The sequence below is a fragment of the Mugil cephalus genome, chromosome 15 (assembly GCF_022458985.1).
Source record: "Mugil cephalus isolate CIBA_MC_2020 chromosome 15, CIBA_Mcephalus_1.1, whole genome shotgun sequence".
NCBI classification, from domain to species: domain Eukaryota; kingdom Metazoa; phylum Chordata; class Actinopteri; order Mugiliformes; family Mugilidae; genus Mugil; species Mugil cephalus.
Window position 1 is genome coordinate 2,148,451 of NC_061784.1, and position 16,259 is coordinate 2,164,709.

At 43.0% G+C, this 16,259-nt stretch overlaps 1 protein-coding gene and 1 long non-coding RNA gene across 6 annotated transcripts in view; one reads left to right on the forward strand and one right to left on the reverse strand.

The window, feature by feature from the left end:
* The first annotated feature begins 1,569 nt into the window (after positions 1–1,569).
* The window catches only part of ltbp3 (latent transforming growth factor beta binding protein 3), a 32,265-nt gene continuing 17,575 nt past the window's right edge, over positions 1,570–16,259 (forward strand). Inside the window, exons 1-4 of one of the 5 annotated variants that reach the window (XM_047607136.1) lie at positions 1,570–2,230; positions 13,918–14,181; positions 14,267–14,430; positions 14,517–14,622. In XM_047607136.1, the coding sequence (XP_047463092.1) occupies positions 1,993–2,230; positions 13,918–14,181; positions 14,267–14,430; positions 14,517–14,622 (772 nt within the window). In that variant the 5' untranslated portion in view covers positions 1,570–1,992. The remainder of the gene's footprint in view (positions 2,231–13,917; positions 14,182–14,266; positions 14,431–14,516; positions 14,623–16,259) is intronic. The other 4 variants (XM_047607135.1, XM_047607132.1, XM_047607131.1 and 1 more) reach the window with 4 other exon arrangements.
* On the reverse strand, positions 5,949–8,420 carry LOC125021181. Its single transcript, XR_007114312.1, has 3 exons — positions 7,634–8,420; positions 6,874–7,225; positions 5,949–6,787 (listed from the first exon to the last, which is right to left on the reverse strand). It is a non-coding gene; the product is annotated as an uncharacterized LOC125021181 (long non-coding RNA).

The window sequence follows — 16,259 nt, forward strand, 5'->3', positions numbered from 1 at the left end:
CACAAAGCTGTCGTGGTTTCCATTTTTAGTAGGCTGTCTTTATCTTCTTCTTCTTCTTCTTCTTCTTCATATCTGCATCTGTGTGTTTTCTGTTTCTGTCATTACTGCCTGCCGCGCTGACCGACACAAAGGCTTCAGTGTTCTTAAGGGAAGTAATTATATTGCACTAACAACAATAGTCATCGATGGTTTTTGTGCGCCCTACAGCATATTTACATTCGGTGTGTGTGTGAGTGTGTCTTGGCAGACGATGATGCAGCAGTGATGGTGAGCAGCAGAGGCACAGAGAAATGTGAGAGCGGCCTGTGAACTCTCTGTAGGCCCATGCAGTCATTTCCTCAGCGTCTGAAAGCAAACACTCTCACTTTTTGGAGAGAGGAAGTGACTCAACTCTCTCTCCCTCCCTCCCTCACGTTCACCCCCTACCAGTGTGACCCCAAACACTGACCGGCCGACCCTTACTGTGCCGTACCGTCACGCTTTTCATGCTTACGTGTGGTTAATCAGCATGCAGACTTTTCCCAGACAACAGCTGGACACATCTCATAAATTTTGTGGAGAATTTGTACAGTCTCAGCTCTGCCTCCCTATGTGATTAGTCACATTTTCAGACTGAATTGAAATTTTTTTTTTGTTTTTTTTTTTCTTTGGTTTGGTAATATTTGGCTGAGATACAACAATGTCAAAGAGGTTGAAAACGTATAATTTGCTTCAGCGGTTGCAAAGCATATTGTATTATAAATCTTCTTTCACACTGTTTAGACATTCAACAAAACAAAAGCTTTTTTTCCTTGTTGATTTTCCATTTAGGTTTACTAGATATAACTATAAAGACAGACAGGATGGTTTTTGGGGTTTCAGCCTGTGTTTTTGTGATTTTTTTTTAATAAAAAGGGAAAGTTAAAACAGTAAACACAAGGGTTTGAGTTATAGAAACAGTATTGTTAATTAATTATTTTGGTTTAATTTGACGCAGTTTCCCATTGTTTATCTACAGTTTGTTAATAATTGAATTTTCCAGGTATGAGCAGTTGTGTGTAACATCTCGTTATAGATCTACCCTGTATAATGACTGTAAAGCGGATTCTACTCTATTCCATGTGAGACAGGAGCAGGTAACACATGTGCAAACCCATGGTTCAGACGTTTCCACATTCCACAACAGCCACACGCCTACACATTTCAAATAGTCACACAGTCTGTCAGAACTGTCTGAACAAAGTGTAGGCTATGTTCTCTTAAGATGATGTAGTGAGGCGACCTAATGATGAGGGGCTGCTGAGTTACAGCTCAGCCTCATGCACGTTTTATTCTCATGCACTGGAAACTCAACAAACTCCAAGGTGTGTTAGGTGAAATTTTTAATGTGAGTATTTTTTTTATTTTTTATTTTTTTGTCAGAGTGACACACACAGCTGTGCAGCTGTGATTTGCAGAGCAGGGTCTGTGCAGGGGCAGCAGAGCGGAGAGGAGAGGAGGGGAGGGGAGGGGGGTGTTAGGAGAAATAACCAACAAGGAAACCACTTTCAGCTTTGCTCCTGCACCGCCTGGCTGGCCTACAGCCAGGTTTCTCCAGAGAGGGTTGGCTCACCCCTTCTCCTCTCCTCCCTTCTTTCTCTCTCAAGCCCACATACGCACTCTCTCCAACTCTCCAAAGCAACAGGCGAGAAGAAGAAGAAGAAGAAGAAGGAAGAGCGACAAAGACGAGGGCAACTTCAGCAACTTTTGGAACGAGGGCAACGAGAAACTTCCAAAGATGCCAGACGTGTGGGTTTTGCAAATGGATCACCTGAGAACGCGAGGGAAGTGATTTTCTTTTTCCTTAAGGAGAAAACAGGAGAGAGGACGAGCTTTTTTTCCGCCGCATGATTCACGAAAAAAAAAATAATCTGCCTCTGTTAACAAAGCAGGCGCTTTAGAGCTGGAGCTGAACCCCTCAGCTTGTGATTTAATGTCCCCGGGTCTCTGTGGAGGGCAGTGAAGGATGCCAGGATGCCCTCTCTGATCCCCCATCTGCTTGTCATCTGGCTGAGCGTCCACAGGCTGGCGTGGTGCACGGAGCGCTCCTCCACACGGGAGCGCTTCAAGGTGGTCATCGCTCCGCTCATCTGCAAGCGGATCTGCCTGAAGGGACAGTGTCAGGATACCTGCGAGCAGGGCAACAACACCACGCTGATCGCGGAGAACGGGCAGGCGGCCGACACGCTCATCGGCCAGGGCTTCAGGGTCGGTGAGTGACGGAGGCTGGAACAATGCTGTTTATTTATGAGGGGATATAAATAGGCCGTTGCGATTAACCAATAGTGCTGCCCTGACCTCCGGGTTTATAGGCTTCCCTCTATGTGGAGCCTCCGAGGTGAGGTGAGAGGCCTGCTTGTGTGCTCATAAATGAACTTTTTGTGGACAATGAAATTCCCAATTGCTACTATATGGAACTCCATAAAATGCTCCAAATTGAAGCAAATTAGATACTTACCCCGTTTAAATGTCACTGCAAGGCAGCAGCGGAAAAACGCATCAAGCCGCACTACTCGCTTAGTTTGACAAGGCCTGTTTGTGTCGCATTATAAGGAGAACGCTTACAGAATAGCATTAGACGAAAGACAATTAAATATAATCACTCATTATGCAAAATGAGTGTGTTCAGCTTCTTCAGGGTTCACTTGAAGTAAGTTGAGGTAGCAGAGGAACTCTGTTCAATAAAAAGAGTATAAAAGGAAAAGTAGTCAGTACATGCCAGCATCTCTATCACTGTTCTGTATTTATATGTAATGCTGCTGGATTGAGTCATTCACATTTAAGCTGCATTTAAATATTGTAGAAGACAAAATTAGAGCTGATCTCACTACTTTTTCTTTTTTTTTTAACTCTACTATTTACTACTTAACCACTTGTTGTATCATATCATGACAGTTTAATCTGCTGTAAAGTTTCTATAGCTGTCAGCAGATAAATTGTTAAAATGCACTGAAATACTGTGGAATCAAATCAAATGAAATCAAAAATGCTCACATAAAAGAAGACTTGTCCTAAAGTGAGCCCTTTTACTTGACACCCATCACTGTAACAGAGCATGGATGTGCTGTGAAATAAACTGGAAAAAACTTGTGAAAGTGTAGTTGAGAAAAGGTAGAATTTTTGACCTCTACAGTGCAGTAGTGAAAAATTAAAAATTCTATTTAAATGGAAATAATCCAATCGACAAAAAACACAAGTGACCGTCCTGTGTTTCCGTACCACATGTGTTCATAGCATCAATCTGCGACCTCCTGGGAGTGACTCATAGCCTCACAATAACCAGCATAAACACAAATCTGCTTTATTTATTCTTTTTGTGGCTTCATCCCTTCAAAGGCCTTATAACTTCTACCGGTCTGATCCCTAATATCGTCCATGAATCCGTTAAGACTCAGACTGTGTCAAGTGGGTAGAAACTCCGCTCTGCAAATAAATAGGTGGCTAGGCTGAGGTGAAGGTGGGTTTACCCTACACTGCATCGCTGGAAAATGTTCCAGTGTTTAATTAGCAAGGCAGGGCTCATTACATGGCATATAAATGTACTCCTAAAGTCTATACCTTCCCCCCTCCTCGACTCCGGTGTCTGCTTGGCACGAGCTGGGCCTCTTCTAGCGCGCTATCAGATCAGCTGTGGAGACATGGAGCCTGGTGGTCTGCATAAGACTCCGGCCCAGAAATGGGTTACACTCCACATATTTGCTTCTGTCTCTCAGTGTGAATTAGAGAGAGGTTGAGCCTTAAAAAAGGACACATATGGTTTAGCACTTATCAGCCAGCATAGTGATATGACTTCATGACTCTGCCTCAAAAATGTTTTCGTCAAACCTTATTAACTATTAGATCTATCTGTAAAAAAAAAAAAAAAAAACATTTTCTAAATTCTTCTGGTGATTCTGCCCTGGTTGGATGCTTAAACGTGCGTTTTTATGTTCATATTCCAAAGGTTTTAAACAATGCCGACGTCAACAGCACAGTGAGTAAGAATAAATCAGGGTTGCAGCGTTTGAAGCAGAGAGGTAGTGACTACACAGATGCACACTCCCCAGCTGTTTTCTTTGGTATGCCTGATGTCTAGGATGTGTAGGTGAGCAGGCTGGATTTAATCGAGGTCAAGCGATTCCCACTCGTGGCGCCGTGACACTGTTCTTCCTCTTTGACACAGCGGAGAGTCAGAGAGTTACCTCGTCTCCCCCGATTTCCCCGCGGTGCGTCACGTTTTGTAGCTTCTGTGTCAAATAATTCAGGAGAGACATATTAAATTCCTGGAATGCCTCGTGCTGCTTCACATTTGGTCTGGATAAAAAAAAAAAACAACAACTTCCATACGCTGACCTGTCTCCAGGATATCACAGTCAGAGGATCTGAAAAGAACCTTGCTAAACTATATGAGCTTATTCGCAGGAGGATGGAGCGTTTGACTTCTGCCTGGACAGGAGGTGTGCGTTGTTCAGTGTGAGTGCTGGAATGTGGTGTGGACAAGTGGAAATTTCTCTCTCCCGTGTTAAAACGGCCACAGCTATAGCAGCAACAATATGAAGACTTTTCCATATTTGAGAGGTTGTGATGTCAGCGAGGCCCAGAAATACAAAAGAACAAAAGTCGGGTCTGTTAGAATATGCAGAAGTCTTTCAAAATCTGATAAACAAAGAGGTTAAAGACCAAAAAAACTGCCAGCTTTTAGTCATGATCTCGTTCTGGGATTTCTGCCAGCAGATAAATATAGTTTTATAGCCAGAACTTTGAAAGCAACAGAGAGAAAAACTTTCTGAAAATCTTTTTTTTTTTTTTTTTCCTTATTTGAGAAAGATGACATGGAAAAGTGACAGAAAACATAAAGACCATGACGAAACTCTCATGTCCCTGGTTTAAACAGACGGAGACTGTATCAGTGTTGCCAGAGGTTTTTGCTTCTGAGACAGGAATGCTTTGAGTTTTAAACGGTTGTATAAACTCACAAAAGCAAGCAGAACCCGTTAGATAGCTTTGGCTCCATGGATGGTAGTCAGTCTGTAAATGCAGTTTGCACCATGAATTTGTCCAAACTTGGATAAATCATGAAATGATAAATCCATGGTGATCAGAAGGTGAAGAGTCCTGATGCTGACCTCGCAGCTACCTGGTGCTACCAGCATTCAAGTTCTCCTTAGGGTGAGGGAGTCAGTTCTCTGTAAATTGTCACTACACAAAGCAACACCTTCCACATTATACTTGAGTATCTAATCCTTTACCGATAAGCATAAAATAGTAAAATAAAACGCTTAGCTTTAAACAGCTTTTCCCAGCACTATTCCTCAGTAGCTTTGTTTGCATACAGTCGCAATCGCCTTCACTTTTCAAAAAACCCTAAACATCAATCATCTAAATTTCAATCAGTAATAAATGTGAATAATGGCCTCTTTGATGTGAGCAGTGTGTGATTATGTTGTTACAGACAGGCAGGCAGACCTCCTAGATGTTCAGACAGAGCAGATCGTCTCAGTCTGGATTACTTGCAGCACATGAGGACAAATCACCTGAGTGACATGCAGTTCCTTTGTAATTTATGTCCTGTTTGAGAGAGCTGCACACAGACAGAGATTAGAGAAAATCTATTATGGTTTAATAAGTAGCCGTTAGAGTCAGTGCCGGTCTGTTAAATATACAGAATACATCAGAGCAGTGTGTGTAGTCATTTGTCTTTTGAGCTCTAGCACACGCTGCACTTCATGAATGGACTGAAAGTGCAGATATTTAATCTGAGCATCACTGCAGGCGGATTAAAATTATATAAAATATGCTCATAGGTTTCCAGGGCAAGCCTTGCTCCTGTAATGGAACTATATTTCGCCTTACTCTTCCTAAAACTGATGAAAGCAAGTTGAAACCCTCCCAGGCATGTTGGCAGGCAGAGAAGAGGTGGTACAACGCACAGTGTGCACCCTTTTCCTGGATTCCACATGTAAGTCATCAGGGGAGTCTTTATCTGTTGGGCCAGAGGCAGAGGCATTGTTATAGTTTATGTCAGGAATAAAAGAATGAGTGCATCCTGCTCCATTTATTACTGTTGCATTTATTTTATTGTAAGTCACATGACTGAGAAAGAGTTACCTAACTGCAATTTTGCACTTTTTTCTTAATCTCTCCTGAACCTGGACTTGTTTATTTACAAAACAATGTAAGGGCTAACTTGTTATACATCATCTTTATCATCCTCCACACTTGAAATCTTCCCATAAATAGTTGGGGACTAAGAATAGCAGGTGATAGATGCTTATATACTCCTCGGAGACGGAGTGCTTCTTAATATGTGCGTCAGACTTGTATTTTTAGTAGTGCTCGATAGATATCCTTTCAAAATAAACTGCTCACATACTTGGTTGTTCTGACCGAAGCGAATAAGTCTATTTTTTTCCTGCTGTTGCAAGCACAGAAGTGTCCCATATATCACCCCTACTGACAGCTGCTGCTCGAATCCCAAACAGCCCTCTGAGCTTTGTTCCACTTCTGCATCTCAGCGGCATCTCGTCTTTATCGGGACTCCAGGCGCCCGGCCTGCTCCAGATTCCTGTCTTTTTCTGGAATATCTAAAAGCATGGGGCCTCATGTTGCACAGGAAGTGGTCTTATCATAGCCCAGTCTGGCCCCGTCTAGCCCTAAAACGGGCACCATGAGAAGTGTAAATGGTATTTCAGGATTTCCCATGTGGTTTTGTATTTAGAGTGAAGTGACAGTAGTAGCTTTGTGGTTTGTTTTGGTTTTCCCTTGGCATGGGTCAGAGGTCCATGGGAGCCTGAAAACGAAAGACAAGTCAGTTAAATACAGTGGACAGGGGCTGGTTCTGCTTTCTCTCTTTTTAGGGAGGTGAGTTTATTTTACCTTTGAAAGTCCTCCGCTCTTCCCCACACACTCTTCTTCCTGTCGTGCCAAGCTTTTGAGAAGGCGGTCTAACACGGGCAACCAAAAACCTGCAGCACTCTGGATTTTTGCCACAGGTTGGCCTGACCTCAGAGGCAGAGCTGGGCACGGGTCCTGTGCTCACACCTATCATAAACGCATCTTCGCGGGGTTCTCATGAGCATTCACTTGCAGATTATCAGTCATGAAACCGCCTTACCTTTGGCGAAATGAGCACCGCGTGGCTTTGCACAGCTTTGCGTCATGGTCTCGTCAGGGCTGACTTTTAATATTTATGGATGCACATTCTGTCGCCTCTCCCTGTCTATTTATGCTGGTTGGGTAAATAATACACAAGGTTATTTGGAGTCCTCTGTTCTCATTAACCTTTTACTGTTGTTGCACAAGTGTGGTCGCCATATAGAAAATTGGAATATGAGCACTGGATGTGTTTATGAATAGAGTGGAGTCATTTATAAATGTGTGCCACGTCATAAAAAGTCAAGGTAAATATCACAGCTGGGTCGAGATGAAACCTGGAAGCACGGTGTCCTCCAGGCCTCCAGACCAGCTACAAATGTGAGCAATATGTGTCCTTATTAATCTAAAGGTTCTAACAATAACCTTCATTCATTCATTTTGCTGTGACCTTCTCCAGAAGATCAATGGTTGTTAAAAGTCTTAAATCCACTGTCGACTCTTTTTGTTTTAACTCTTGTGAAGGTTGCACCAAAACACTCACTAGTAGGAGTTTCCCATCAAAACCGACTCTGCCAGGTCACCACTTTGTGGGAAAAACTGAAGAGAACTTCTGTTGTGCAGGTTAAAAAAGAAACCTAAAAAAAAAAAAAAAACCTCATATAAAATAAAGTTTGGAAAACAAAGTTGCAATTAGAGGTCTTTTTTTAAATGGCACAAAGGAACAGGGTGTATATTTGCATATGAGTGTACTCGAGTGCACTAAATCCAACTTAAACAAACAGCCCTCTTTGCCATCTTTGACACTCTCCTCCCATTTGCGTAGCGAGGGGGAGAAAAGGAGCAGTTATTTAAAGCCACTGAGAGGAATGCGAGTGCTAGGGACTGCACCCACAACGCGCGGGACCCTGTAGCTGTAGCGATTAGCCAGGGTAAACAGAATAACACGGACTCTGCCAGCGCTGCCTGCTGTCATGGCCCGAGAAAATGCAGCTTACAGACGTTACCTGCCACGCGCCCCTGTGCTGACTATCCCGCGAGGCAGGTATCTGACATAATCTCAGCAGAGCACTGTCAGCGCTACTTTACCTGCCTGCCCTCCAGTCCCTATAGCCGAGCATCTTAGATAGTCATTACATGACATCATTTGCGTAGGTGCCAAGATCCTGTCTGACTCTTGGGCTCTCTTTCCCCAAATATCTCTGCCAGAGGGCAGTGACAGGGTGAAGCTGGATTTGTGCCCACCCAAGAGCTATGTAAACCACATTGCATATTTCCATGACATGTGAAAATCGCATTGTGCAAAGCAGAGTTTGATTTAGATTTGGATAATTACTACCCTTCTCACTCAGAGCCGTTCCTCATGTTCTCATCTGATGGCGGCTGCTTCAGGAGGAGTCTGCTCGTCGTCATCGTCCGGTTCCTGTAATGTTAACAAACTGTTGTTTTAGGCCGACGGTGAGAGGTAATGAATGCCTTTGGTGACAGTGCTCGACTCAGGCAAAGGGCAGCGCTATTGTTTGGATAGCTGAGGCCGAGGCCGCTCAGGGTTTGACAGAGAGCAGTGTGGGGGGGAGGAGGAATGCGTACGCAGGTTTGTGTTTTCAAAAGGCAGTGATTATGTCATTTACTCCCAGTGTCTCGGTCAGCTGCAGGAGTCTGACCCACTTCATACGTCGCTCCTCACTTCGTGTGGTATGCGGTCTCGCAGTGCCAGTTGATGGTAGGTGTATTTGGGGACGCGGTTTTGTGCTTTGGTGCTGATGGCAAAGGAAAGCACGTCGTGTGACTGGAGCCACTCTTCTACTCTCTTCTGAGACAGTGGCTTTGGTGGCAAGTGTGTTTTCAGTTCATGGGAGCCAGTGTTGTTTAGTCACATTGCTCTCACGTCATGGTAGTAGAAAAATAGCATAAAGAGGAATACTTTTAAACAATGACTGTATCATGTGACAGCGCTTAACCCACTGAGAGTTAAAATCTGTTACTGGAGCTTCATGCAGCTTATATCTACCTGTACTCTAGGTCTATGCTTTAGTTTCTCCAAATGTTGAACCTCAAAACCTTTTCAGTTCAAAGGCATATGAATAAAAGAGACAACTGGTTCCATTTAAAAGTTAAACAGCAGCTGATGTTACATTCATGTGATATTTGTTCGGTACATATTGTTCCAAAGAAAAGTCTCTACTAATTAATTCTGATCATTTCTTCCACTGAGTTTTAAAAGTCACTGTCTGCGCAGGATAATAATTGGAAAACTCCATCAGTGGAAACATGACTTGTGGTTGTATCAGTGTCTGTTCCTGCCTCTGCATCAACCAGCGAGGTCATGGAAACAGTCGCATATTGACCATTTTTGAATCAGTAGCGTAATTCACACACAGTTTGAATCATAGTGTCAGTGACTCAGTGGGCATTTTGGTGTTTGAATGATGCCGAATCAGTAAGTTGTAATAAAGGGACTAATCACCATTGTATCATCCGTGCAGTTGGGGATTTTGTCTTCAGTAGCTTTCAGCTGAACGGGCTGCGGTTTGGAGGACTGTAATTTGTTGTTTTTGTGCTGGGAGGGTGCGGCTGAAAGGACGCTGTGGAGGGAGGGGGCTGACGATGCGTCATCTCCAGACAGACAAACAGGAGTGAGTGGGTGGGTGCGTTTTCACGGGCCATTCAAAGGGCAACATTTTCTTATTTTCTTTCTTTCTTTCTTTCTTTCTTTCTTTCTTTCTTTCTTTCTTTCTTTCTTTCTTTCTTTCTTTCTTTCGTTTTTATGAATATGAAAAGTATCTTTCTGAGTGTGACTGTGTGCGTTTTCATGAACATACATGGTTTCTTTTTCACGCGTGTCCTTTCAGTTACGCTGGGTTTGCTTACTTAGCAGTTGAGGAATGTCCAGTATGTTTTTTCTTAAAGGAAAAAAAAGTGTCTGGGAACCACAATAATCCCACTGAAATGTCACATTACTCTTAGAATCTCTTCCTGACTTGCAGACACCCATTAAAAATGAAAAATATACGCTCCCCCTACCCTCCTGCACTGTGAGGACCTCCTCTAGGAGCGTACTGTGACGTATTGTTTTGTAGAAAGAGCTCTCGACTGTATGTCACATGAAACACTGGCGATAAGAGCTCAAAGGCAAAGAGACTCCCCTCCTTCTGTCTCTTCACACAGTTCAGTTCACCCAGTGCTGTGTGGGAAAATTATACGTTTCATGAGTCCTGGAACATACCAGCAATATTAAATTAGCTTTCTGAGCATGACAGCAAAGGATAAAATCCACTTTGAATGTTTTCTTAGCTTGACTGAAGCCATATTCTGGATTTATATAGCGACTAATCTAACGGCAGAACAGCATGTCTTCCTTCAGACTGGCAATTACAATGAATAAAGTTAACACTTTGTGTACATCTAAAAGATCTAAATGCTTGATTGTTCTCAGCTGCTGCCACTCTTTTTGACTAGAGCATGTGGAAAATAATGTTGAAGATTAAGTCCCACCCCCCACACCATTCAGGACCAGCCCTATTCATGCCTCACATTCATTCACACCACCAAATAACTCTTAGGCACGTTTGATTTTTAATAACACACCACCTCGAGCCTCAGGAATGTGTAAGATCTGTAATGACAAAGGTGTGGTGCAAAGTCGAAAGCGGCTGCCTCAGAGACGCTGAGCTAACCTACAAACAATCAGGGAGCGATTTTGAGTCATAAATTCTTTTAATGAACTCCGAGGTGACGATTTTAAAGGAAAGGCAGCTGGAAAGTAAGATCCTAGCTATGATCTCAACTTATAGACTTTCGGCTCTCTTCAGCATGTAATGCGGTGCAGTCACCTAACCGCAGCAGCTCTCCGGTACGATACACCCTCCACTTAATAGCACTCACACAAACACAAGATCTGCAGAAAACATTAGCCTTTTGTGTGGCATGTGTGACTCCAGCTTAAATGAAGGAGGCAGATGTAGTGGAGGAGCTCGATATATTATGTTATTTTAACATACAGATTATTCAGTCGTCCCACAGCTAATTTAGACGCACGATTCAATAATGAAGGTATAGAGTGCAGTTGTCATAGCACCTGTTGTTAGGAGGTTTGACACTTTGACACTGGGCTAAAGTGAACCTGGAAAACTTCATCACCTCTATGAGGATGAATTTACCTGGAAATCAGTTCTCTGCAATGATACTGGTTGGATGTGTGTGTAAGACAAATGTCTTTTTGTTTTTTAAATCAAAATTGAATGATTGTAGGTGATACTTTATTCATAAAATGTGACAGAAATCGATCACTTTTCACTCTCCCATATATTTACTTTCTTATTTAATTGTCAATTTATTATGAATATATTCAGTTTTATTATTTGTTTGTTTGCTTTTATTTATTTTCTTTCCCCAATATTGAATGTGAAATAATAATAATATATATTTATAAGCACTGTAGGCTGAGCTTAATATAGAACACATATAGTAGGTGGGGGTTCCTGCTTAATCTCTCCATTAGTTTAAGGGTCCTTGGCCTGAAAATCGTTGAAGACCCCTGCTGTACTGGATGAGTCAGTGTAAAACTGACCAGTCATGGAAATCAAAATGACATGATGCACCAAAACTGACTGAGCCAAACACCGCATGTGTGAATAAGCAGTTGATGCATCAGCCCTGCCATGACTGAGCCGGGTTAAATCCTGAACAGTTTCTCGTCAGCGTGGTGAAATGTGCTTTCTCCTGCTCTGTGTCTAGCGTAGCACCACACTGGCCTTTTCACGACATCAAAGGGTCTCATTTACAGGACCCTCAGCCCGGTTCCCAGCCGAGAAATATAACCCAAATATGAAATTTGATCTCCTTCCTTTCCTTTGTGTGTAGCCGGTGTAGCATTGGCCACATCAGAGTGCCCGGCCTCGTTTAGACACCATCCCAGCCAGACGAGGCCTCAGTCCAGACATTGCCTTCCGCATGTCGTCTCCCCCGTCTCTGTAGGGTTTGATTGTGTAATACCATTTGGAAAGGAGGCTCTTTCGCTCTTTTTCTGCATCTGCAATCTCAATTTTCAACCCCCACATCTTTCCCACTTTCCTCTCATTCCATTCAAATCCAGCGCTGAGGTGAAATCTGCGCCATGGAAACTGGAGCTCTTATGTCAGAGGAAGTCTGAATTGAGTAGGCGACTCTTTTTTTTTTTTTGCAACGCTTCAGTCTTCTAGCTCGATTCTGCAAGTTGCTGCCTGCAGCCAGGCTTAATGGTTCGAGACCGCTGTCACATGAGAAAGGCTGCTTCTGAAAGATCCTGCTTGCTTCTGATTTAAATTATTTTACCCCACTTGTTGGGTGTTTCATTGAAGCTCTTTCATTTTTCTGCCAGACTTTCACTATGTGAGGATGTCCCTGCTGTGTTTAAAGTGATCTAGTCCCCTAATTACGCCACAGCCCAGACTCCCTGGCAATACGCACCTAATTACTTCCATGTGTACGCTCTTGGCTCAGCAGTAGAAAGAGGCCCCTCCTCTCCTCTCCTCTCCTCTCCTCTCCTCTCCTCTCCTCTCCTCTCCTCTCCTCTCCTCTCCTCTTTAAATATTTTGAGAGATAAATCAAAGTTGGTGTACAGTAGAAGAGAGTAGTAACTTTGAGGTCACAAAGTTATTACACTTATTACAAACAAAGCACAAGTTTTCTTGGAGTTCAGTTAAATTCAGTTCAGTCCAATTCTCTTTTATTTGTATATCGCAAATAACAATCCAGACAGTATGAAGATGCTTTACACACACTAGAGCACCCAGAGCGAGGGGTAAGGAGGCAGTGGAGAAGAAAAACTGTCTTTTAACAGGTTGAAACCTTGAGGATAGCCCAGCTCCCTTGGGGGACACATGTGCTTAAGGTCAGCCAGGTAGAGAGTAATTTATACAGTACATCTGGATAAACAGTCTGTACGTATAATACGGAGAAGAGCACACAATACTATGTGATATATGCTGCATGAGAGACTGATGATGAAAGAAAAAATGAAGTCATCAGTCATCTTTCAAAGTCTTTATTGTAGAAAGGCTTTGTGGGTATACAGTGTGCTCACAAAGACACTATGATAACAAACACTAAACAAGTGCACAGGGCGTAAAGCTGTACTGTGCCACTGACAATAGTGGTTCTATTACAGGTGAGTTGTTTGGCATTAAGTGTGAAGAGAATTTATGTCTATCTAGTAAGCTGTGTAAACATGTATGTTAGCTCTGGTATGTGGGATGTGACTGAAATGAGGTGAATGTCCTTCATGGACTATTACTTCTCTTCTAGTATTGTTCACTTTAATCTCTCTCTGGATTCACCTCTGCTTGCCCCGCTCTCTCCCGCTCTCCTTCTCTCTATCAGTTTCCTCTGATTGTTCTATTGTGGGAATTTCAAAAAGCTCTGTGCTTAAATAAACACAATGGGAGACTCAATAAAACTGCAGTGAATACTGTATGTGCCAGCCTGCAGCTTTCCCACAGATTCCTAGATGTTTCCCATATGTTGGAATGAAGCTGTTATACAGATCAATGACTTTACCTGCTTTCCTGCTCAGCCGGGCCGGCTGCAGCGACATGTCAGCGCGGTTCAACCTGAATATTTTACGTGGTCCTTATTATGCCACAAGCTTTTCCGTCTGCCTGCCTTATTTATGTGTTTAACTCTAAATTGCCTGCTCGCTCTTGTGATCATATAAAGGTCAGCGTATCACTGAACTCAAATCAGCAACTTCTTCGTTTCCTCTCAGGCTGAGTTGGTTCATAGAGATGAACTTGTTTATCTGTGCATGACTAATTCCTGTCATGCACTAATTTTTGTTTCTATCCGCAGTTGTGTGTCCCCTGACGTGTATGAATGGAGGAGTATGCAGCTCACGGAAGCACTGCTTGTGCCCTCCCGGCTTCACTGGTCGACTCTGCCAGTTTCCACTCCAGCAGCAAGCTCAGGCAGCACGAGGCAACAAGCAGCCTGTGTACCCCATACACCTGAAGCCAGACAGCCAGAAACACATTGAGCAGTCTGGGATAGGGCGCACGCAACTGACGCAAACCCACTCTGTTTTCACCGTACCCCTTTCACACCACTCATCGGAAGGTATTTATCACTTGCTTCAGCATTTCTTGTTTTGGTTTGCAGCTGGATTTAACCCCCGTGATATCCACCTCTCCTCTGTTTTCAGTGCAGATTAATGTACGCGTCCACCACACGCCGGACACCTCTGTGGTCATTCACCCTCTGGACCAGTCGGATGTCAAGCTTCCTCACAAGACAGGGCCGCGCCCGTTCACTCCGAGACACAAACCAAAGGGTCGCTGCTTCCAGGAGACCACTCCCAAACAAGCCGTGAGTTCAGTCGCTGATAAATACTGAGCCTGACACACGGGTATTTTCGTGTCCGCTGATGACGTTTCTCTTTCTGGCTGCTTTAGTGCAACAGCACCCCGCTTCCTGTTCTGACCAATCAGGAGGATTGCTGTGGCAGTGTGGGGAATTCGTGGGGACAACACAAGTGCTATCAGTGCCCCAAGCTACCGAGTGAGTTGACACTAAACTTCAAGTGAAGTGTCCCATGTCGCACCAAATCACTTTTCTATCTGTTCTCCTGTGTTCGTGTATATCAGATGTGAAAGTGCAAAAAAAAAACATTCTTCCCTAGAGTTTTGCGCAATCAACATCTTGTGCGTTCCTGGGAATTAATTACTGTTTATTGTGCTCAGATCGTCGAGCACTCGCACCAATTTATACCTTCCACCTCATGAAATTATGGCCCTGGATTAAAACAATTCACTTCATGCCTCTATAAAACTGAGCACATGAAAGTTAGTGGTAAGGTGGGGAAGGGAGTGTGTGTGTGTGAAACGTTGGGAAGGAGAAAACGGAAGAAATTACGGGAATTACACACAGACAGTGAGACAGAAAAAGAGAATGTGGAAAATAACCCTCTACTTAAGCGTGTTCCTATGGCCCTGCCCAGTACAGGACTGTCATCACTTTGCAGAAGATTGGATTTCAAGAAAATCTTGGCTACTCACGTTTTTTCCACTCCGCTATTATTCCGTCTCCCAGTCCTGGCTCAGACAATGCAGCCTTTGACAAAACCTGATACTGTTCGTCTGGTTAGTCTTCAGATAACTGTGTTCTTGCCCAGAGTGCTGTCTGTTTTGTTACGTACGTGTCCATGATTAAGATCCTCTTTTTTTTTCATGAAAAATAGCAAACCTGATCTTGCCGCTCTTTTCTTTGTACTTTCACAATGTGCCGTGTTCCCACAGCTCTGTAATAAAACTGCCTTACATGTTTTTACTCCCTTGTGGAAAAATAGAACAGACTTCTGTGTTAGAGTTTGAGGGCTCATACAGGGTAAGAAGAAGAAGAGTGATGCGTTTTTTTGAATTCAAACCTCATGAAAGACTTTTTTTCAGTCTGTTCTGAAAATAAATCGGAGAAAACTGGATGACATTTTAGGAAATATGCAGATGCTGGAAGACAATTCTAGTTGTCAAACATGACAGCAGCTGCTCCTATTAACTTCATTTTAGCACAAAGACCAGAAACATTTTTACTCTATGGAGCTTTTCTTGTAGACAAGTGAGATATAAATATATTTGTGTTTCCTTCTTGCCACATTAGATAACTAGCATCATGTTTTCTGTCTTACTGAACTGGCTGCTGGCTGTCATCTATGTGACTGTGGCGTACTACCAGTCTCATCTCACTCTGAACCATCGAGCAAATAAGCTAATTTCTGAAAAACGTCCAAAAATACAGCACTGCCACCAAAGTGAAGCATATATTAATACACGTATTAAGTACAGATGACTGTCACGGGTAATGTTTTTGTTGGAAATCCTGTTTTAGTTTCTTACGTTTCAGTATTTGTGGTGACATAATGGGGTCAATTAGTAAGTTTTAAAAACACTGGAAAGTATCTTTCTTGACTTTGGATAGTGTTAGGGTGTTTTCATGCTTAGTTTGTTGTTTCTGTGGGTCACTCTATGCTTCAAAGAAAATCATATGCAAACGGTGTGACATTTCCTAATATTTTATATTTCCACATTCTGTAAATGTAAGTAAATGCTAACTTTATGCAGCCTCAGTGCTTGGAGATTTGTGTATTATGTGTTCACACTACTATGCAAAAGCAACAGGCTACAAGGAGACACAGTCAGATG